Source organism: Asterias amurensis, chromosome 14, assembly GCF_032118995.1.
Source record: "Asterias amurensis chromosome 14, ASM3211899v1".
In the NCBI taxonomy this organism is placed as follows: domain Eukaryota; kingdom Metazoa; phylum Echinodermata; class Asteroidea; order Forcipulatida; family Asteriidae; genus Asterias; species Asterias amurensis.
The window spans coordinates 13,795,191-13,819,142 of NC_092661.1; the positions used below are offsets into that span (position 1 = coordinate 13,795,191).

A 23,952-nucleotide genomic window follows, 5' to 3' on the forward strand; every position below is an offset into this window, starting at 1 on the left:
GGTAGTCAGGAAATGGACTATAGGCCTAATAATGACAGTACGTACAGCAGCTTTGGATGGTTAACTGCATTTGAGAAAAAACATAATATTTCACTTCGAAGCACTGGAAAAAGGTATACTTTCGTGATTACAAGAGATCTAAAGCCGTTTCACACCACCGCGTCAGACATAAACGACTTGTCCACAAGGCTAATTATTTCCAAGTCACCTGACATGCTCCCTAGTATCACGTGACAGTGGAGTGCGACAAAAACAATCACAACAAGGCAAGGAAACTAGACGGCCGTGGTGATCCTCTGTGATGTAACATGTACATGACTACGGTAAAAACCAACAAAATGTCGCGAATGTTGTGTGTTTTTCTAGGTATTGTTTACCTCATATCTGTTGCTGCTACCACCTTCACCAGTTCCGGTGGTTTTCAGAGTGACGGCCTGCAGAAGTTGCCAAGATATGTTTTGAACCTCGATCTGCCAGAAGAGGACCGATGGCAACCCATCCTCAAACACTGGGATGCAGAACTCTACCGCAAAACCGTTGAGTCGATGTTGAGGTATAATTATTAAGTTCAATGATTTTGTTGCTGCTTGTGGTTTATTTCTTGATAGATTGACTGAATGTTCTTCTCCTACTAGTACTAGAATTTATAGAAACTATATATAAAGGCTCCCCCGTCACGTGAGCGATCGTGTGCTTTTTGAAAACATTTCATCATAATAATAGTTTTACTTCACATAACGTGGTTATATAGTACCGTTTATCAATTTATCACCTACAATTTGAATCCCAGAAGTGTTTGATTTCAGAATATTGGGCCTATAAGATCTTCTTCTTCCTTGGTTACTGAGTGCAGTCCGCTGATGGCTTATTACGCACTGTAAAACATGCATCATTTTGTTCCTTCAGTAAATTTTCTTCAAACGAGACAGCTGCCCTGATTGAAGTCATTGGAGAGGAGATTGAGAAGTATCTACCATCACCCTATGCGGGTGAGATCAGAGGAATCGCCAAGCACTTCAAACTCAAAGTTGGAGAAATGGTCTTTGTTAATATCTTCTACGATGTCTCAGTGTAAGTATTAGTAAGAGAGAAATCCTTCTAAGACTAAGTGGCCATTTAGAATGGGAGACTTTGGAATGCTAGGTGGCAGCAGACTTACAAGGTAAATTTCAACTGTTTACGTATAGTTCTTAGCATGCGCACATTACTGAGAACAATGGACTTTACCTGGTAAGTCTGCTGCCACCAAGCATCCCAAAAGTCTCCCATTGTAAACGTTATAAAACAATTATTTGTCCCCTGAAATTGTGGGTGTGTCAAAAGAATTATCATAAAATAAAATTCAGTTGTCTTTGTTATTTTTTAAACAAACAAATAAGAAGAAGATAAAATACCCAGCTGGCCAAGGCTGTCAATTTTATTCAGTATAAATTGCAAACTAAAAGTTGTTTGTTTAAAGAAACGTTACAGAATTAGTAAGAAACAGAAATCGTGAAGATCACAGATTTACATAAAACTTACACGGTCTAATGATGATGATAGTAGAAAACAATCCATTGAAATATTTCTGTCTCAAATGAAATGTCATAATTGATGAGAAATAAATGATCTAACTTTGCGTTTGGAGTTTATCGCTCAGTGAGCGTTCAATTCATTTTTTGGGGGGCATCGATGCATTGCAAAATGTGTAATCGGTTTTTCACTATTTTCATGTGACCCAGATGGCCAATCAATCTCAAACATCTGCAGGTTTGTCAGTTTATGTATATGGTGGATTACATCAAGTGCTTACACACTGCCAGTAACTGTTTTGTAATGTTCCTTTAAGCCAGGAAAAAACCAGTGGAAACGACTGATGTTGGAGATGTTTTTTCTAAAAACCGTGAATCATTATTAGGTAGGCCTAATTGCACTGTTGCAGAATTAAAATGGCCTAGCCCTCTCAAAACTGAAATTCCTGACTTGGATTTTAACTTTGGTCATAAAATATTGAACATAATTTATGTTCTATATAATTATAGAGGATGTACCAGCATCGTAGCACAGGACAGTCAGGGGAGTATCTGGCATGGACGCAATATGGACTACTCAAACTCGCCAACGCTCAGAAACTTGAGTGTAATAGTGGACTTCCAGAGCAACGGGAAGGTGAGTTTTAGCAAAAAAAACATCTACGAAGGGCTTGAAAATAACATTGGACCCCAGGGCCACAGCAGCTGATTTCACGAAACTCTAGGATTAATCCTAACTCGAGTTCTGACGAGTAACCCGTCCCAACTTGGGATAGGTTCAATGCTTCCTATGTATTTTGGTACGGAACTCAACTCGTCCTAAGTCCTAAGATTAGTCCTAGGGTAGAAAGAGTTTGGTGAAATCAACGGCAGGTCAGTGATTTTAGTTTCGGGCCAGTAAATTAACCTCTAGTACAAGTTCAGGGTGGTCTTGTGTTTTTAACTAATGTAATAATAACACCTTGCTTATTCCCGGTCGTCTAACAACTTGTCTGGTTCAGTAAAGGTTTTGCGCTACAAGCCCTGCAGTAGGCCTACTGTTTTTAATCACTCAATCTAAGGTATCTACTGTTGATTGTTTTTCTTTCTTTTATCGGCAGACTTTGTACACATCAACAACATTTTTAGGTCAAACAGGGACCTTCACGGGACAAAGGCCTAATGCATTTACAGTGTCCTTCAACCAGAGAAGTAAGTCAATATTGATTTTGGGTAACAACAAAAAAAACATCTGAAAATAGATTTGAAGGATGCCATGATCATACAAAGAAATACTCATAATCACAAGTGAGCTCTTAAAGGTAGAGCCATAGAGTGTGTCCGAAACGACGACTTCGGCTACAGCTACGTCTAGATCAGCGCGTCTTCCAGTGTTGAAGAATAGGCAGACGCGTGCGATCTAGCCGTAGTTGTAGCCAAAGTCGTCGTTTCGGATACGGCCTTAGGTTGGTATTTTTCACTAAAAAGTTCATTTATCCATAATTTGTTTCTTATAAGAACGAGACAATACAAGTCACCTGCAAAAGCTGTTGTTGTATTCGAATATAAATCCATTGAGCGAGGTCATATCAGCAAGGACCCACCTCAAAGCTGGTTGCAGGCATTCGCCTATGGGCACCAACCCTCTGAAATCTCAGAAACAATTCATACATGGAATCGTTTCTCAGATTCAAATGTCTTGGGGTCGAAGTGATCCAAACCATCTTCGAAGTGAGTCCTTTTTATAAAAAAAATTGTCATTTATAGTTTTTACCAATCTTTGACCCTACATTAGCAGCTTGTTCTTGATCCAATTAGATTAAGAGTCCACTGTTTGGACAAGGGATCACATGGAGATAACAGGTGTGAGTTGATCAAGACAAAAGGATGCACTATTATACGGCCTCTTTATTTAGTGGAGCTTTTTCGTAGTGTTTTAGTCTTGGAAATGCATTTTGGTTGGTTCACTTGTGACCATAACACCCTCGACAAGATTGGCAATAAACATACAGTTTTTGATCACAATTGAGAATTGTCCTGCCCCCTCCTAACCAAATCAATGAATCCCTGTTGACCCTCTGGGACGTGTGGTATGGTCCAGTTTAGGATATCAATACATACATACGTACTTACCAATGTGTGCATTATGTTTAAGAAAATGGAAATACAAAAATATGCCAGCCTAACAGCGGACCTCACTTTCAGGGTTTTAAAGTTTTTATTTATGATCAAACTGAATTTCACGAGGTAAGTCTCTGTGTGAATTTTGCAGATCAAGGGACTCTGGTTGAGGACATCATACAGATTTTCAAAGCGCTAATCAATGATAGAACTGTCTTCACCTCGTTCCAGATCAGAGATGTAAGTGTTTATAAGCTGTTCCAACATTATTACCCCTGGTTATCCACTGAGCCGTTTGTTTCATTCCTTAAACCATCTCAGCTCCCTGGGAAATATACAGCCGGAGCTGCCATAGTAGCGCACTAAGCTAAATGAATTACAAAAACCATCTCTGCCCTCACAGGTACACAAATTCCCCGCTTTCCTGTGAAATACGCTTGACATAAGCGCAGAATTCTCTGCTGTGGCAAGCGCCAGCACCAACTCTTTGCTTACGATAAGCAGAGCCATGGAATTGGACTGTGGTCTTATTTACATACCCAATGGTTTCAGTGGATAAAGTTGCAGTGACTTAAGCTGTCAATTTCTGTGTTATGATTGGTCTGCCCTGAAGTGACGTAGTTTGCCAGCTACACCAGCATTAACTAAGGGAATCAATGTGTGGTGAAGAGGTTTTCAACTAGTGTATTAATCCCAACGAGGCCTGGTTCTTGATAATTTTACCGAGACGAAGTTGAGGTAAATTATACAGAACCAGGCCTCGACGGGTTCAAACCACTAGTTGAAAACCGATTCAACACACTTTGATTCCCATTCATAAATACTTTTTCGGTCAAAAACATTCCATCACTTTTTGGTCAAAAAGTAAACTAAATGCAAACATTAGAATTGTTAAATGATTTCTTTCAACACAACACCCCTCCAGCTATGAAATGGTAAAGCCCTCCGCCGCCCTCGGGTAAACAACTCCTTATAAGAAAATGCTGTGGGCGTTGCGCGTATCGGGTGATGTGGCACAACTGTTTCAGCTGTTGCTCTCGACCAATAGGAATGAAGAAACTGTCTGAGGTGTTTATGAATGTATAATAATTGCACGTAGTTGATTTTTGTGTGTATAATCTCAATCAGTGGGATTTGTGCAAGGTCAAAGGTGCATCTGGCAGTTGGGCAAGGTCAGTACCTGGCATTACTCATAAGCCTTGAAGGTGACCTCCAAGATGTTCAGGCTACCCTGGGTAAAAATTCCAGTTGAACCTAGTTATTAAAACTGGGTTTATCTGGAACTAGTTGAAAACAAGTTGATAAACTAGTTAAACCTAGTCCAAACTACTTGGTTAATATGAAAAAAGTATGAGTTTGGAACTTTCCAGTTGAACCAGTTGACCCCAGTTAACTGGGTTCAGCTGGAATTTTGACCTAGGAAGCACTGCTTTCCTTTGGAAATTACTTTTAAGCTCCCGTCCAATCAAATGGCATTCTTAGGGATTAGATTTTCTCTAAATTTGTTTGTAGGTCCTATCACGTAAAGACACTGTATCCTTTGAACCTGCCCTGCAACGTCTTGCGAACGTTCCTCAGACAGCACCAAACTATTTCATTATAGGTGGCATGCAACCAGAAGAGGGCGCAGTTGTCACCAAAGGACGATTGAAAGCAGTCGACGTCTGGAAGCTCAACTCAACAGAGGGAAGGTCAGTGCTTGTGAAAACATTTTTAAAAATGCGTTGCCTGTTATATAGCTGGCCATTTAAAAATAAGGTTGAACAAGTGATAAATGTTCATCAGCATGGGCATGGCTTTGCCTCATCCCTGGAACCAGGCCTATTTCTCTGTCACTCTACTGCCACGTTAAATACACTGGACACTATTGGTAATTGTCAAAGACTAGTCTTCTCACTTGGTGTATCTCAACATATGCACAAAATAACAAAGCTGTGAAAATTTTAACTTTGGTCGTTGAAGTTGCAAAATAATAATGGAAGAACGAAGTTGTGTGCTTTCAGATGCTTGATTTCATTTAATTCTGAAGTCTAGAAATCAAATTCTTGGAAAATTACTTCTTTCTTGAAAACTACGTTACTTCAGAATTGCTATTGATGTGATATTCGTACTGACCACTCTCCATTGACCATTAACAAGTAAGTTTTTATGCAAAACAATTATTTTGATATTACCAATAGTGTCCACTGCCCTTAAGCCTTTTTTACAGGTAGTAATGGAAGGCATCTGATGGCCTCTCTACCTAATCTTAACTTTGGCCGCACTACACATTTGTCTGCATTTTCTCATAATTACACTATGGTGGTACACATCAATAATTGATTATAAACAATATATTGTAAATTGGTAACTTTTATTGGCTATAACTTTCCTGCTTTTTTCTGTGGCTATAACTTTCCTGCTTTTTTCTGTGGCGTGTCATGGCTGAGCGGTTAACAGCACAGGATTCAAGTTCTGGTGTTTGATCAGCAGAGTGGAGGTTCAAATCCCGGCCGTGACACTTGCTACGTAAAATTGGGGAGGTAGTGCTTTCTGCTCAACCAGCCAGGCTTCCGATTGATGATACCCATGCCTACATCCGTATGGACTGTAAAAGGGGTAACCCTGTTTCAGCCCTAGGAGTGGGTGGCAACGGCCTCTGGAATAAAATAATTGTAGCCCACACCTTGAAGTGGCCTTCAGGCCTTTTGTGTCTCGCGACTTGCATAAAAAAAAAAATTTAAAAACATTGCTCCTCTTTTTGCTATAAATTGATATGTTTTGGTTTCTGTATCTGGAGAAGGTCCAGTTTGGATCGAAAGCTTATCTACCCTACTCAGTTTAACATTGTTTTATATATAATGCACAAATCCTAGTACCTTGAACCTTTTTGTGAAAGGTAAGGTAAGGTAGATATTGCTATTCAGTTGCTTAAAGCCATTGGACACTTTCGGTAAACAGTATTTTCCAAGTCCCACACTTCGTGTATCACAACTTATATATAAAATAACAATCCTGTGGAAATTTAGGCTCAATCGGACATCGGAGTCGGGAGAAAATAACGGGAAAACCCACTCCTGTTTTCGCGCGTTTCGCCGTGTCATGACATGTGTTTATAACAAATCCGTAATTCTCGCTAACAAGAATTTATATTGTTTTGCCGTTTTCTCAAAAAGTAAAGCATTTCATGGACTAATATTTCAAGTCTTTCACCATTACCTTCTGTAAACCCTGTAAATTATTTGTAAATCGGTGAACTTTTTTTTTCTTCTTCTGTACCAAAAAGGTCCAATGGCTTTAACTCTTGGGGAGAGGTTCATTTTCCTTACAATTAAAGTTCTTTAGAATGCTTATGTTTTAAAAATTGGATTTCAAATAGAAATGCAGTTTTATAGTATGCCAGATGTAATCGTAATAGCTGTTGTACAAGTTGTTAAACTTTTTCTGTCAGAACTAGTTTTATCTGCAAAAATTTGGGCGTTTATTCTAACAATTAGGCCTATTGTTTTTTTGTGTCATAAAAAAAGACAATTATTTATATTATTTTACAGGCTGACTTCATCATGTATATGTGATAGGCTTTTAAAGACTTTCAGGTTATTTAATTAGTGTTTCTGATTATTCCAGGGGCAATAGATTTTTGGAAATCAAACTGTATATCGTAGGAAAAATACAATACCTTCAGTAACCAAAATTCTATTGTAATATAGGTGTGTTCAGTTTAAGTAAATTAGGCCTATTTATTTATTTGTTCTTTATTTATTTATTAATTTTAATCACTTATTGTTTATTTTTTGAGGTAAACTTACTTATTTGTTAATACTTATTTATTGGATTTATTTTATTCGGTTTAGGTGGTTTTTACTGGAAACCAACTACGATCATTGGATGGCACCCCCAGAAAAAGACGATCGAAGGTAAGATCCTTTTTCCTCTAATGAATGTAAGAGTATGTAGCCATAACGCAAAGGCTCTTTTGTAAGCTACAGACATAGCTCCGGACTTGACTAAGGAATACATTGGAGATAAAACAGGTGTGAGTTAGGGATGTATTTTTCTGGCGTCTTTTTCTTTAGTGGAGCTTTGCAGTAATGTGAAATGTTCTCGCCTTAGAACTGGCTGGGACCTTAAAACGTGCCATTCCTATCACAGCACCGAAGCTACCAGCTGAAATTTGTGCCAGTGTGGCAGCCCACAAACCACAGCCCATCAACCACATCATTCATGACTGCCCTGACTTCAGACTACGAAAGGGCGAGCAGGGACTCAGTGACCTCGATGAGGATATCATCAAGTGCCTTGAAGTCACTTAAAGGCAGTGGACACTATTGGTAATTGTCAAAGACTAGCCTTCACAGTTGGTGTACCTCAACAAATGCATAAAATAACTAACCTGTGAAAATTTGAGCTCAATCGGTCATCAAAGTTGCGAGATAATAATGAAAGAAGACAACACCCTTGTCACACAAAGTTGTGTGTTTAGATGGTTGATTTCGAGACCTCAAGTTCTAAATCTGAGGTCTCAAAATCAAATTTGTGGAAAATTACTTCTTTCTCGAAAACTATGCCACTTCAGAGGGAGCCGTTTCTCACAACGTTTATACAACCTCTCTCCATTACTCGTCACCAAGAAAGGTTTTATGCTAATAATTAATTTGAGTAACTACCAATAGTGTCCACTGCCTTTAAGTACAAGTCAAACCTAATCTTCACCTTGGTCCAGAGATCAAACAAAAGAAGAGCAGTCATATGTAAACCAGCATTTTTTGTTATTACGTTGACAAAAACATATCTATGACTGTACGTTTAAATCTCCTCAATCGCTTTTTAATCATTTGACTGTCACAGGGATCCAGGAAACAAAGCCATGAATGCCACGGGTTCAAAGGTCATCGACCTGAGTCACCTTCTTGAGGTGTTATCTATCCCTCTAGTGTGCAATAGGTAAGTCTAGCCTTTTATAATACTAATAATTTTAATAATAATAATACTGGTTTCAGACTACCAAAGGGCGAGAAGGGACTCCGAGACCTCAATGAGGATACCATCAAGTGCCTTGATAATAATAACACTGCCGTCGATTTCACAAAGAGTTAAGACTTGTCTTATCTCGAGTTAGGACGAGTAACCCGTCCTAACTTAGGATTAATCTTAAGGTCTGCATGCTACAGTGTAGAGTTGGGACTCGTCCTAAGTCCTAAGACTAGTCTTAAGTTAGGAAGAGTTTTGTGAAATCGACGGCTGGTTTCTTATACAGTGTGCATTTGAATTATGAGAGCCACTCATTATACGTAGCACCATGCAATGTTTTACAAGGTGCTGTGTGGCGCAATATACAGCCAATCAAACCAGGAACACTTGGGAGAACCCCTTCTCTTTATGATAAGTGCACTGATGGGGTTTTTATGTACATTACACAGCACATTGTGAGAATACTGGTGTTGGACAATAACTAAGCCGTTGACTTCACCAAACTCTTTCTAACTTAGGACTAATGTTAGGGCTTGGGACTAGCTAAGTTCCCTATCTGATGTAGGACAGATGTAGAAGATGTAGGACCTCTTGTAGACCTCCATCCTCACACAAATTCCTATTGTACTTATGTCTTCCTTAATCATGTCACTTTTCTTTGTGTGTGGTAAAAAAAAAAAAAAAAAGACGCATTGAACCCATCCTAAGTTTGGACGGGATGGGATACTCGTCTTAACTTGTGATAGGATTAATCCAAGCGTTTCGTGAAATCGGCTGCAGGGCTTATAAGCTGAGGCTACTCTTACCTAACTTATGTTTTTTTAAATTAAAATATGACCGTAAGTCTCTCTTAATTATTTGAATTGCAGAAACACTATATACACCACGCTGATGAGTGCAGCCCACCCTGGTAGTTTCGTCTCCTACTACCGCCATTGTAAGTAAGTAGACAGATACTAGACATCACCTACAAGCCCTCGGCAGAGCTGCCATCTCTTCCTGATTCTGCAGAAACTTCCCTGAAAATCAACAAATCTTCTCATGTTCTGATGAACGCATTTAAAAATCTCCCTGATAAAGGGATGGTACACGTTTGGTAATTACTCAAAACAAATATTAACTTAAACACTGACTTGGTAACTTGTATAAAACATTGTGAGAAACGGCTCCCTCTGAAGTAACATAGTTTTTGAGAAAGAGGTAATTTCTCACTAACATCTTAAAAGACTTCTAGCTAAAAGTATTTTATTCCTAGCTGAAAGCACACAAATTTGTCCAACAAGGGTGCTTTTTCTTTCATCCTTTTCTCACAACTTCGATGACCAATTGAGCCCAAATTTTCACAGGTTTGCTACTTTTTGCATATGTTGAGATACATTAAGTGAGAACACTGGTCTTTGACAATTACCAATAGTGTACAGTGTCTTTGAAGAAACATTGTCCCTATTATGTTGAATGTAATTCTAAATAATATCTCCCTGAATCATGGACAAAATCTCCCTGATTGCAAGATGCTTATGTTGGCAGCTCGCTCTGGGAAACAACAACTCCCCAATTTGTTTTGTTGTTTCCAAGTGCGTTATGTGTCGAACATTACATTACGTGATTGAATGCAATTTGTCCCTATAATGTTGAATGTAATTCTAAATATCTCCCTGAATCATGGACAAAATCTCCCTGATTGCAAGATGCTTATGTTGGCAGTTCTGCTCTGGGAAACAACAACTCCCCAATTTGTTTTGTTGTTTCCGAGTGCGTTATGTGTCGAACATTACATTACGTGATTGGATGCAATTTGTCCCTATAATGTTGAATGTAATTCTAAATATCTCCCTGAATCATGGACAAAATCTCCCTGATTGCAAGATGCTTATGTTGGCAGTTCTGCTCTGGGAAACAACAACTCCCAAATTTGTTTTGTTGTTTCCGAGTGTGTTATGTGTCGAACATTACATTACGTGATTGGATGCAATTTGTCCCTATAATGTTGAATGTAATTCTAAATATTTCCCTGAATCATGGACAAAATCTCCCTGATTGCAAGATGCTTATGTTGGCAGCTCTGCTCTGAGAAGCAACAACCCCCCAATTTGTTTTGTTGTTTCCGAGTGCGTTATGTGTCGAACATTACATTACGTGATTGGATGCAATTTGTCCCTATAATGTTGAATGTAATTCTAAATATCTCCCTGAATCATGGACAAAATCTCCCTGATTGCAAGATGCTTATGTTGGCAGCTCTGCTCTGAGAAGCAACAACCCCCCCGATTTGTTTTGTTGTTTCCGAGTGCGTTATGTGTCGAAAACTACGTTACGTGATTGGATGCAATTTTGAAATTTTAAAACAATCCGATGAGGAGAGGGAAAGCGCCAATAAAGGATTTCTGATTATGGCCACAAGAAGTAATCATACTTTTGAGTAGGTGTGTTTATTATATTGAACTACTTTGGTCATTAAACTTAAAGGATGAGCAGTTAATCTGCCTGTTGCATTCACCAGCCTTACTAATCTGTGCATGATCCAATGGAGTCCACCAAGCTAAGCACAACAAAATGATGCTTACCAGAATAAGGTTCGAGCCAAACTACTATGTCTCATGTACAATTTGTGACTGGTATCCTGTTCATTTCTGCTAAGCAGAAATGTGTCAAGCAATATGTTCTGTTTAAGCAGCTCTATGAAATATGAATAACTACCTGTTGTTATTGGATTATTCGCCCGTATTAATTTCTTTTATTATATATAAATGTCCCCTTCATTGCATCTGATGAAGAGGTTTTTGCTACCGAAGCTTATGCAGTTTTTTTGAAAATGTAATTAGTTTCTGAAGGCACTGGACACCTGTGGTACATTTTAAATACAAGGATTCTCATTTGATGAACCCATAAAACATGTATGTATAAAATAACAAATCTGACTTTTGTTGAAATATTTACTCAATTTGTCATCGAGTTGCAAGAGAATAAAAAAAGAAAAACACCCTTGTTAGATTTGTGTTTTTTGAGATGCCTGAAAAAGGCTTCAAAGCCTGACATTTCTTAATATTTGAGCGAGAATCTACCCCTTTCTCAAAAAACTACATTACACTTCAAAGGGAGACGTTTCTCACAATGTTTTATAACTACCAACAGCATTTCATTGCTCCTCACCAAGTAAGTTCTTATGCCAACATTTATTTTTTTCTAATTACCAAAAGTGTCCAGTGCCTTTAAATGATACCACTTTTATGCCTTCCTTGTTTTAGACTAATTAATGTAATTATGTTTTAAGTAGAGTATGAGTTATGGAAAGGTTTGCGGTAATTACATGTAATGACCATCTGTAAATGAGTTGGGGTGGTTCTGAAAAGAACTGTTGGTTTCAACTCTACAGTATAAGTGGAGAACTTTTAATATGATGCCTTCAGCTTTTGGAGACCGAAACCAGGTCTTTTTTTTCTGATAGTAGTTTTTACAGACACAATCTGATATTCATAAATACCTCAGACAGTTTCGCTATTCCTATTGGTGGAGAGTGCGTCACGTGGGTGTGTATAAACCTTTGTTTATGACTGGTAAAAAGTGTTAATTCATGGGCGTGACACGCGACCTTGCACCTGTTCTTAAGACAGTTTCTTCATTTCTATTGGTTGAGAGCAACGGCTGAAACAGTTGTGCCACATCATACGCGATACGCGCGACGCGCACAGCATTCCCTTATAAGGTGTTGTTTACCCGAGGGCGGCGGAGGGCTTTACCATTTCATAGCTGGAGGGGTGTTGTGTTGAAAGAAATCATTTTACAATTATAATTTTTGCATTTAGTTTACTTTTTTACCAAAAAGTGATGATGTTTTTGACCGAAAGGGTATTTGTGAATGGGAATCAAAGTGTGTTGAATAGGTTTTCAACTAGTGGTTTAAACCCGCCGAGGCCTGTTTCTTTATAATTTACCTCGACTTCTTTTCGGTAAAATTATCACTGAACTAGGCCTCGTTCGGATTAAACCACTAGTTGAAAAAACTCTTCACCACACATTGATTCCCTTCTTAAGAAAACTTTATGCACAGCTTAAAAAAGGCACATTTATTTTTCGAGTAAAGATAAGAAGTGTCTTATTTTGTAATCTCAATTTTTTTTTTTAAACATGGATGTATTGTAGTAGATCAAAATATGAATGCAATTTGTCGGTGTGGGCAGTTTTGTTTTATATCAACTTTCCTTATAATTTTGTTTACCAATGTAAGGTGACTGTCTTTCAATAAATAAATGGCATAATTTGGCTCAAAGAGCACTAAAGATAAGAATTATATTTTTATATTTTTATTGGAATTTTGTTAAGTAAATAGAATTTTCATAATGTAAAAGTGTTAACCTGATTAAAATCAGAACGTGTTTTCAGAAATGGTGAATATTCGTTTGGTAATTACTCAAAACAAATATTACCTTAAAAACTGACTCGGTGAAAAGCATTGGAGAGTTGTTGATAGTATAAAACATTGTGTGAAACGGCTCCCTCTGAAGTAGCATAGATTTTGAATTTCTCACTAAAATAATAAAATACTTTTATTCCTCTATGAAAGCACACAAATTCGTCCCAACAGGTTTGCGTTTTCTTTCATTATTTTCTCCAAACTCCGATGACCAATTGAGCTCAAATTTTTACAGGTTTGTTATTGTTTTTATGCATACGTTGAGATACACCAAGTGAGAACACTGGTCTTTGATGACAATTACCAATAGTGTACCTCCCTTCCCGGTTTATAGTTGGTCGCGCGATGGAAATCTTGACGCGCGACAAAGTCATCGCTGAGGCCTAAAAACTGAATCGATGTAAATGTCAAAGACACAAATATATAGGTTTTCTCGGTCAATTTAGGAAAATGAGCAGCCAATTCAACCACCAGCCTATTCTATTTCGCACGAAATCGAATGCTACTAAAAAAGGGTGATTCGATTTCATTTTAAGACTAGTCAAATCTATTTTTACGTCATTCGATTTAACAAAATAATCATTTAATTTAACAATTCATCGAAGCTGCATTCAAACTCGCAGGAGTGTTCTTACGGCGTGTGTTTAGTCATTCAATTTCATTTTGAGGCAGTCAATTCTGGTATTTATGCAGTCTTAAAAACGCTTGGTTAACTTGTTGTTTCCTTTTACGAATGTTAAAGGCATGCGGTTAATGTTTTGGCACTCTTGAACATAAGAATGCATAGATGTCTGGCACGCCAACAGATGGTTGGTGAATATTTACAAAAAACAACAACTGGAAAAACCCTTAAAAAAAACCTTTAAAAAACCTTTAAACACATTCAAATGTCAGGTCTTGGTCAGTTAACCATTGAAGGTCTCCCGAAAAAATAAAGAAGAAAACAACCCGTATATGGGGCCCAAGGTAAAGTCTGCTGGAAACATAAAGTAAAGAAAATAAGATTTCATTTTTTGAAAGATTGATTGTTCAACTCGACTTCACCTTTTTGAAGGGAGCATTCCATCTTGAACCTGTGAAGGTACGAAACGGTTTGCCTTATACAGTTTATCTGTTTATTTGTATTTCTTTAGTCGTACTTATTTGAATCCTCGGTGAGCGAAATTGATTGCCTCTTTACGAAATTGAAAATGATTAAATCAGCAAAATCTCTAGTCGAACCAGCTTTGCTAAATTGAATGATGATTGTGTGTCATGAAAAAGAATGAGTGTAATAGGAACTTGAATGCCTCAAAACGAAATTGAATGACCGAATTCTGAATTTGAAACGCAGTAAAAACCGGTGAGGCTAAATAGCTTTAATTCGAGCGCCTGAAAATGAAATTGGCTGCTCATTTGACCGAGAAAACCTATATTCTAATTAAGCGATTGAGAAATGAAGGACGAAACTATAAATAAATAGTAAACTTGCGGGTACATCCATGTGTAAATCTCTTTTGTGGGCGTGTTGGCTCTGAAAAGAGCCGGTATGGTCTTAAACAGTATGAGGGACAAAGCTACATGGCACCACTGAAAGCTGCTTCTATTCCGTCCAAGGGGAAGGACGAACGATGATGATGATGATGATGATACATAGAGTTATATATAAGAACTGGCGCACTGGCCTATATACGCGCTCCGGCATGCGCGCAGGCGGCCATTTTCTAAGTTGACAAAACTGCATAGAGTTATATATAAGAACTAGAGAGCGCACTGGCCTATATACGCGCCCCGGTATGCGCCCAGGCGGCCATTTTCTAAGTTGACAAAACAGCTATCTCACAGCGTGTGTTTGTGCGGCCATTTTCTAAGTTGAACAAACAGCATCGCGTGAGCGTTCAATAAAAAAAACCTCAAACGTGTATTTCATATTCAACGCGCGTGCAGAATGACGCGCTTGTCATCTTGCGGTCCCGTGATGGCGTTTGTGCACGAAGCATCACTCGTGCGCCCTCTAGTTCTTATATATAGACCTTTCCTTTGTTTACAAAGAAAGGTCTATAACTCTATGTGATGATGATACTGTCTTAGGCCGTGTCCGAATAGACTGTGCAAGTCTCGCGCGGATTTGAACTTCCCATTGTGGTCCCAACCTTATGGAGTTTTACGTTGGGGAGCTTTTGTTTCGTCCATTACTTAAGTTTAATATAGTTTATAACCATAAAAATGACATATGTTGTTAAAAATGTAATACTAATTAACAACATATGTAAAAGTAAAAATAAAGTCAACATAATAACGAAGAAAAACCGATATTAAAACTTGACCTCAGGTCAGGTTATTTGTAAAAAATTAAGAATTTGTGCCCATCTCCGATCACGAAACTTACGCAGACGCTTGTTTTGGTTGCGCGGGGTTGAAAGCCTTTTCATTGGTCGCGTAGGCGTCGGCTTCCTCTTTAAACTGCGTCACGCGTTTATCTAACGCCCTTGCGGACCATCGTGCGTCCGCGTATAAACCAGCTTTCCGTAGTTTCACATTTGGGCGTAGATTTACAAAAGGGGTTTAAAAACATTTAAGATCAAACAAACATCCTTGTCCCAGAGTTTTACTTTTGTCTATACATAGACTTTAACCGATAATTGTGTATTTGTTTAAAAAGCTCAAACTAATTTAAACAAGCTCTAATGGGTATTTTTGTTGTTCAGATTCGGCATTAATAAAAAAATTAAGCGAAGATTTGATTCATAAAAAAAATAAGTTATTCAGTTGTCGTGTTTTCTCGCTCCGGCGCGCGCGAGACTTGCACAGTCTATTGGCGACTTCGGCTACAGCTACGGCTAGATTAGCGCGTCTGTCAGTGTTGAAGAATAGCAGACGCGCGCGCCCTAGCCGTAGCTGTAGCCGAAGTCGCCAATTCGGACACGGCCTTAATTCTCCCGAAGACGAGCAGCGTATCTGTTCGAAACGTCATTCTCATTGTTGTACCCGTAAGATTACTATTTATTTATAGTTTCTTTCTTTTTATCCGCGCCATGCAAAGCTTCAAAGAAACACTTTTCTAAGTGCCTGAATGGAGTTAGGTTATCATGAAACTGTATCCATATTTTACCATAGGCCTAAAAAATGACAAAGACATCATAGTTATTCACATGTACAAGATCATCAAACAGGAAAGCTGCCTTAATAGAGTTCCATTTTTATTGTTATTAATTGTTTTTATTATTATTAATATTATCAAACTGTATTCAGAAATTTTACTTGATAAAGATAGCAAGATTATTGTATGCGCACATTAAACATTTCATGAAGAAGAAGAAAATATTGTGTCTTAAAATGTGCGAATGTTAATTTGCAAATCTCCTTATGGGTGTGGCTTTCCTATAAAGGTTTTTAACATGATTGATAGAACTGACAAAATAGTCAGTGACAGTGTTCATTTTGTTTGTGATCAACCATATGCAATGAACTAACAAACCTATGAATAATTTGGGCTAAATCGGTTGTACGAGGCTGTAGAAAATTATGAAAAACCATGCACAATTTTCAGCATGTATATAAACACATTGTCCATAATATTTGCTGTTGAAAATGTTATTAGATTTTCATTAAACATTTTCTCGAATAGACTTCATTTCAGAGGGGAAATGTTTGTGTTCTAGTAGGAGTTAATAATCGGTTACCTTCAGACCAAAACTAAGCAGTGTTTTTTTTTATCCCTACCACCAGTGATGTGTTATACCTTAAGCATTTCGGCTCCAGACAAACTAATTAGGCTTTTATATGCATTAAGCTAATCAGACCTTTCGCATTTCAATACACACATCGGCAATGGACCGTTCCGGCTTTCCACTAAGCTCCGCCCACCGCGCACGTGAGCAAGACACGTGTACGAGCACTCCCAATGACATTCTGCATGATTCTGCCGCGCGTGCCAAATATACGCGCACGCATGACCGAGTTTGTCCGACCACAATCATTGCTGTGATTGGTCCAAATGGGTGAACGCGCACAGTTTGATTGACAGGCTGGATCGGTCCATAGACCTCGTTGGATCGGAATGGACGGTTCAATGGTGTTATTAAAAACATAATGTTGCGTCAAAATTCAACATTGAACATTTCTGCAAATTTTTAAAAGCAGTGGACACTATTGGTAGTTACTCAAAATAATTGTTAGCATAAAACCTTTCTTGGTGACGAGTAATGGGGAGAGGTTGATGGTATAAAACATTTTGAGAAAAGGCTCCCTCTGAAGTGCCATAGTTTTCGAGAAAGAAGTAATTTTCCACGAGTTTGATTTCGAGACCTCAGATTTAGAACTTGAGGTCTCGAAATCAACCATCTAAACGCACACAACTTCGTGTGACAAGGGTGTTATTTTTTTTCATTGTTATCTCGCAAGTTTGATGACCGATTGAGCTCAAATTTTCACAGGTTTGCTATTTTATGCATATGTTGAGATACACCAACTGTGAAGGCCAGACTTTGACAATTACCAATAATGTCCACTGCCCTTAAATAAAAGAAAATGCATCTCATGACTTGTTGATTTGTTTCTAACAAACTGAACACTGCTTTTAAATATTTGTGTAACATTCTTGTTCAACCTTGGTTGGCAAAACCTGAGGCTGCGACGTTGTAGAAAGGGCTACTGTCCTTGTTTTGTCACAAAGTCGAGGCAAATATATTTTGCTTCTCAGACATTGCAGTATATTGCATAAAGGACATGTGTTTGTAGTTCAACTATGGTGGTATCTATATGGTTCAACATTGCCAGAATAAACTACTTCGGTTTTGGATGTTTTTCACTATTTTTTAACTTCTTGTTTTGGACTGGCGATCTTAAAACTAATTGTTCTTCTTCATTCTCAAACACTATAATACAGCATTTCAAGCAAAAAAGCTTCAAGAATATGACTATCAACTGTGAACTATGTAAGTTGTATTGGCCAACCTGTAAATATTTTGAAATTATTATGTGCACACCCATATACGGGCCGTTTCCCCTTCAAGACAAAGGTGTGGCGACCTGACACTTTCGTATTATTATAGTACTGTATTATGTGTACACACAGAGGAAAAGTCCTATATGGCTATAGTGTAGGCCTACAGTTGGTAATCAATTAGTTGGTAATCATTATCTTTAAAAGTTTGGTCAGAGGAGCAGTTTTTGATAGTATAGACCTTCATCACGGTGTGGTCATCTTGATTTTACTCCATTTCAACTCATTGTAACCAAACTGAGGCTGGACGAAATAATAGTCTGATGCCATGTTTGCGCAATGAATGTTAGCATTCATTACTATAATTATGGAAACATGGAATATGACCAAGATGGTGACAGCGTGATAAAGGTCTATAAAGCATTCTGAGAAACACTTCACTTCGAAGTAATGTGGATATGTAAAAGATTAATCAGTTTATATGTGATATAAGTTTGTGTGTCCCGAAATTCGAATCGATATGATATGAGAAGCGTTCTATCAGTAACCGTTTATCAGACTGGTTACCCTTCCTGTGTGCCCTCTAAATTCAAAAGAGTGAACAAGTACTCTTTGAAGAGCCATATGAGGGACAACTCTTTTTCGAGTGGTCTTCCACTCTTTTAGATTGAAGTTTGCATCTTTTTGAGTGATTTTTCACTCTGTCCTGGAGTGAAACCCCTTTTTAAAAGATTGAAATAACCACCACATGTTTAAAGAGCCATACGAGGGATAACTCGAAATGTAAAGAGTGGTGTTTTTCACTCTAATTTATACATTTAGAGAGTGGATATTTATTTTTGCTCCAGGTATAGTTGGGGGTACCTAAAAGATGATGCCACATTTTGAAATGAACGCTTTCACAGGTAGTTGTTTTTATTGTGTATACATAATTTAGCCTATAGGATTAAAACAATGGGAGACTTTGGAACGCTAGGTGGCAGCAGACTTACCGGGTAAATTTCCATTGTTTACGTAGTTCTGAGCATGCGCGCATTACCGAGAGCAATGGTTTTTACCTGGTAAGTCTAGTGCCACCAAGCGTTTTAAAAGTCCCCCATTGAACGGTTTCAAAAACCAATGGTATGCATTCCTTATACTTCATTACATCTTCAGGCATCCAAGTAGCTCAAAACGGAGTACGATTCTTATTTTCCATTCAACGGGAACAAAGCGAATTGTGCTGGCCAGTATTGGTTGACTGAACATACTGATTACCTCGGAGCTTCCGTCATAGTTGCTGTAAAAAATCTAACACAAAAGAACAAGAGTGGAGAAAGTTGTTGTTTTATTCATCTTGCTTACCACGCACAAATTGTCTCGCACATCAGCCTGATAGTGATACAGTAACAAGTCTTGACCTTTAACCGAGTAAACTTTTAATGTCATTCATTGCAAGATTACCAACCGTAAACTTTCCCTTTACACTTGATTTAGTTCCTGAGCTATCATGCCATCATTGGCGTATATGGTGACTCTTTGGTTAAAGGGGCGGGGGGGGGGCGTGATTGATTTCGCCGAATTGTTGCCACAGACAAATACAAAGGCAAACATAAGAACCAATTCCTAGCACATGCTAAAAAGTATTATTAGCTTTCTCTGTGCATTTTCTTCTTGCTGTGCCCGACTTTCCCATTAAAAAAAAGAATAGCTGGTTGCAAACTGGGCCCAGTTTCATACAGCTGCTTTTAAGCCCACAAAGTAACAAATAAGCTCACCAAAATAAGGCTATTCGTTTGTGACTGGTATCATGCTCACTTCTGCTTTGCAGATTAGTGTCAAACATCATTTTCTGCTTTAAGGCATTATACCCTTTCGGTACACGAAATAATTTACAGGGTTTACAGAAGGTAATCGTGAAAGACTTCTCTTGAAATATTGTTCCATGAAATGCTTTACTTTTTGAGAAAACATTAAAACAATATAAATTCTCGTTAGCGAGAATTACGGATTTATTTTAAACACATTTCATGACACGGCAAAACGCGCGGAAACAAGAATGGGTTTTCCCGTTATTTTCTCCCGACTCCGATGACCGATTGAACCTAAATTCTCACAGGTTTGTTATTTTATTTATTAGTTGTGATACACGAAATGTGGGACTTGGACAATACTGTTTACCGAAAGTGTATAATGGCTTTAAGCAGCTCTATGCATAGCTATGGTCTAAATGCAAGTAAATGACCCGATGTTTCAACCCTAGCAAAGTTAAAGGGTTAAAGGCACGGGACACTATTTGTATTTACTGAAAAATAATTGTTAGCATAAAAACTTACTTAGTATCGAGTTAATGGAGTATAAAACATTGTGAGAAACGGCTACCGCTGAAGTAATGTAGTTTTCGAGAAGAAAAATAATTGTCCACTAAAATAATATTTGAATTTGATTTCGAGACATCAGAATTAGATTTTGAGGTCTCGAAATTCAGCATATTCTGAAAGCACACAATTCCATGTGACAAGGTTTTTTCTTTCTTTCATTTAATATCTCGCAACTTCGACGACCAATTGAGATATTCAAAGGTTTGCTATTTTGTGCACATGTTGAGACACACCCAATGAGAATACTGGTCTTTGACAATTACCAATAGAGTCCACTGCCTTTAAAGGCAGTGGACACTATTGGTAATTACTCAAAATAATTACTAGCATAAAACCTTTCTTGGTGACGAGTAAATGGGGAGAGGTTGATGGTATAAAACATTGTGAGAAGCGGCTCCCTCTGAAGTGCCATAGTTTTCGAGAAAGAAGTAATTTTCCACGAATTTGATTTCGAGACCTCAGATTTAGAACTTGAGGTCTCGAAATCAACCATCTAAACGCACACCACTGCGTGATGTGACAAGGTTTTTTTTTCATTGTTATCTCGTAAGTCCGATGACCGATTGAGCTCAAATTTTCACAGTTTTGTTATTTTATGCATATGTTGAGATACACCAACTGTGAAGGCTAGTCTTTGACAATTACCAATAGTGTCTACTGCCTTTAATTGACAGAACACAACAAAACACAAAGCCATACATACCTCGGGCGTACCACCCTGCTTCGACACTGCCTCTAGAGTGGTCTTCTCAATTGATGCGTACATGACCTTGAACTTGGTAACCCAATGTTGTTTGAGCCCCGTCGTATCATACCGGCCTTGTGTTATGACCCCAGATACGATGACATCCCTCCCAAGAGACACCTGGACCCAGCTTTGCACGGTGTCATCATCAATGGGCTTCCAGCCCCCGATCAGAAAACGACCGTCAATCTGACCCCCTTTAAAGTTAAGTCTAGCCGAAGAAGGAGTGCTTTGGTACGTTCCGATGATGTCGACAGATGACGCAGTGAAACTTTCATCCGGGATGGAGAGAGGGGAGCCGTTCTCAATCCCCAATCGACCGTTGGTTTCACATTGACGTGGTGGCTCAGGATCAACTAAAGCTGATGACACAAAATGATAAACAAGCCATGGGTCATAATTGTTAGAATAACAACACAGCATTTGCAAAGGCGCACTTTTGTCTGATAGGAAAACCATTCAAAGGCCCCGGTCAAGATGACTTCGATATTATTAAGATGGAAGAGAGGGAGTTCTGAAATGGTAGGGAAAGCAAGTGCTTTCTTTGGTATACACTCCGGGAGTGAATGGCCCCTATAACAACTTATTGGATTCAGGCATTGCATTGTGAGGTATGCAGTAACATTATGTGTGTAATCTACTTCAGGTAGCTATGTTCTTTTGAGAACTTGTCTTGCTTTATATTCTGACTACTACAAGCGGAGTAGGTTATCGGAATTCGGGAGACTTCATATAATTCTGAAAAGAACCGATACGTCCAAGCCTACTGCTTCTATCTTGGCGGATAGTAGGACATCGGCCAGGACTACATAAAAAATTAACTCCGGCGGACAGAATTTCTGCCACAACGGCGCAGTCCCATAATAATTGTGCTTACCGTAGGGAAAATCGAAAAATTTCCTGATTTCATCAGGTTCCTCACTGAGAAAGAGTCCCTCCAGATAGTGTCCGGTTGCAGGCTCGTAAGGCAGGACTCCACCAAGTCTAATGACAGTGCAGGCACATGGATCCTGGTGGGGTAAGACCCAGCGCATTGATCCTGCACCGCTGCCGTACAAAAAGCCGACTAGACACACTTGCTCCGACGAAGCCAAACCTGTGATATCGAAATGTACGGAAGCGTATATAGGACATACCGAAAAAGAAACTCGGGCTCCACTATTTCGCCCGGGCGGATTACTATTTCGCCCGGGCGGATTACTATTTCGCCCGGGCGGATTACTATTTCTCCCGGGCGGATTACTATTTCGCCCGGGCGGATTACTATTTCGCCCGGGCGGATTACTATTTCGCCCGGGCGGATTACTATTTCGCCCGGGCGGATTACTATTTCGCCCGGGCGGATTAGTATTTCGCCCGGGCGGATTAGTATTTCGCCCGGGCGGTTTACTAATTCGCCCGGGCGGTTTACTATTTCGCCCGGGCGGTTTACTAATTCGCCCGGGCGGATTACTATTTCGCCCGGGCGATTTACTATTTCGCCCGGGCGGATTATTATTTCGCCCGGGCGGATTACTATTTCGCCCGGGCGGATTACTGTTTCGCCCGGGCGAGTTACGAGGCCGCATGTTTACACAGGGCTACATGTATGATTTCACTTTTACCTTAACAAACATCACCGGATAAAAGTTCTCTTTAACCCCTTTCAGCCTCCTTTTTCTCCTTCAACCCCCCCCCCCCCCCCCCACTCTCTCTTCCGTGTAAACGGATTTAAACAACAAACATAAGATCTGTTCTAACCATTGCTTTGAATATTTGGAAAACCACTAATCAACATCAAACTGTCAGGGAATGGTTTATTACCAGGAGACCACACCGATTATCAATCAATTAATCAAATTGTTAAATTTATAAGGCGCTATATCCAACAATCGTTGCTCATGGCGCCGTAGGCTTTTGGGAAAAAGATGAGATGATTCAACGAAAATTGTATTTTATCTTGATAATAATGCACTTGTTCACCATTTTTATGTAATTGTGATATGTGTACACTTCTGATTTTTTTTGTAATTATCGACTAAAAAATCAGGCCTCAACCTAAAGTTTTGAAAAACTTAAAACACATCTGCCGTTGACGGCGCGAGTCAAAGGACAATGCCGCTGACGTCACGTCTGGGAGTTTGCTTTGTTCTCTAGTTGATTAGTGGTTTGCTCTACGCTGCAACAAATAGTCGGGGAGCTTATGACAAAATATTAAGTCCCGTAGAAAATAAATGATTAGAACATGCCACCTAGCTAGATACCTAAAAAGACTCTCAAGAACAAGAAAACCATGTTGGCCATCTTGGATTTCAAAATGGACGCCATTTAAGTTATATTTTTTCTTTAACTTTGGCTGTGAATGTCGCCAAATCATGATTTTTTGTGGCTAAAATTACATTAGCCATTGAACAAAAGCAAAAAGGGTACAACTGAAGTGTTTCAGATGGTGGCCATCTAGGAATTCAAAATGGCCGCTTTTTTATATTTTTCTTTAAATTTTGTAATGATTGTAATGATTGTAAAATCCTGTGTTGGGTGACTAAAGTGGCATTCGCAATGACTATAAGGCTATACAAGCTAGCATTAATATAATTAATATATTAATATATATATATAAATATAAGACCAAATTAAACAAACATCTGGTTAAGGCGGCCATTTTAAATTTCAAAATTGCCATCAAATGCATTTCTGCCCGTATCATCGTCTATGAGTCTCACAGAAACGCGGTGTTGGTTTCTATACAAATGTTCACTGAACCCAATAAGAACAATGTATTGGATCATTTTGCTTTAATTTCAAAATGGAGGCTGGAAGGGGTTAAAGAGAACTTTTATCCGGTGATGTTTGTTAAGGTAAAAGTGAAATCATACATGTAGCCCTGTGTAAACATGCGGCCTCGTAATCCGCCCGGGCGAATTAGTAATCCGCCCGGGCGAAACAGTAATCCGCCCGGGCGAAACAGTAAT

The 23,952-nt window shown here is 38.7% G+C and overlaps 1 protein-coding gene across 1 annotated transcript; it reads left to right on the forward strand.

Moving 5' to 3' along the window:
- The first annotated feature begins 267 nt into the window (after positions 1-267).
- LOC139947126 (N-acylethanolamine-hydrolyzing acid amidase-like) lies at positions 268-17,437 on the forward strand. The gene is made up of 9 exons (XM_071944976.1): positions 268-553; positions 907-1,071; positions 2,022-2,148; positions 2,612-2,702; positions 3,763-3,851; positions 5,124-5,302; positions 7,445-7,507; positions 8,439-8,534; positions 9,431-17,437. The coding sequence occupies exons 1-9, from the start codon at positions 309-311 to the stop codon at positions 9,504-9,506; spliced, it is 1,131 nt and encodes a 376-aa protein (XP_071801077.1). The 5' UTR covers positions 268-308; the 3' UTR covers positions 9,507-17,437.
- The last annotated feature ends 6,515 nt before the right edge of the window (positions 17,438-23,952 follow it).

What these genes read in the sequence shown, in the direction of transcription:
- LOC139947126 (XM_071944976.1), top strand. Translation starts at nt 309, where the DNA reads ATGTACATGACTACGGTAAAAACCAACAAAATGTCGCGAATGTTGTGT. An exon ending in ACCGTTGAGTCGATGTTGAG is followed by an intron (nt 554 to 906) that starts GTATAATTATTA and finishes TTGTTCCTTCAG; the next exon opens with TAAATTTTCTTCAAACGAGA. An exon ending in CTCAACTCAACAGAGGGAAG is followed by an intron (nt 5,303 to 7,444) that starts GTCAGTGCTTGT and finishes TATTCGGTTTAG; the next exon opens with GTGGTTTTTACTGGAAACCA.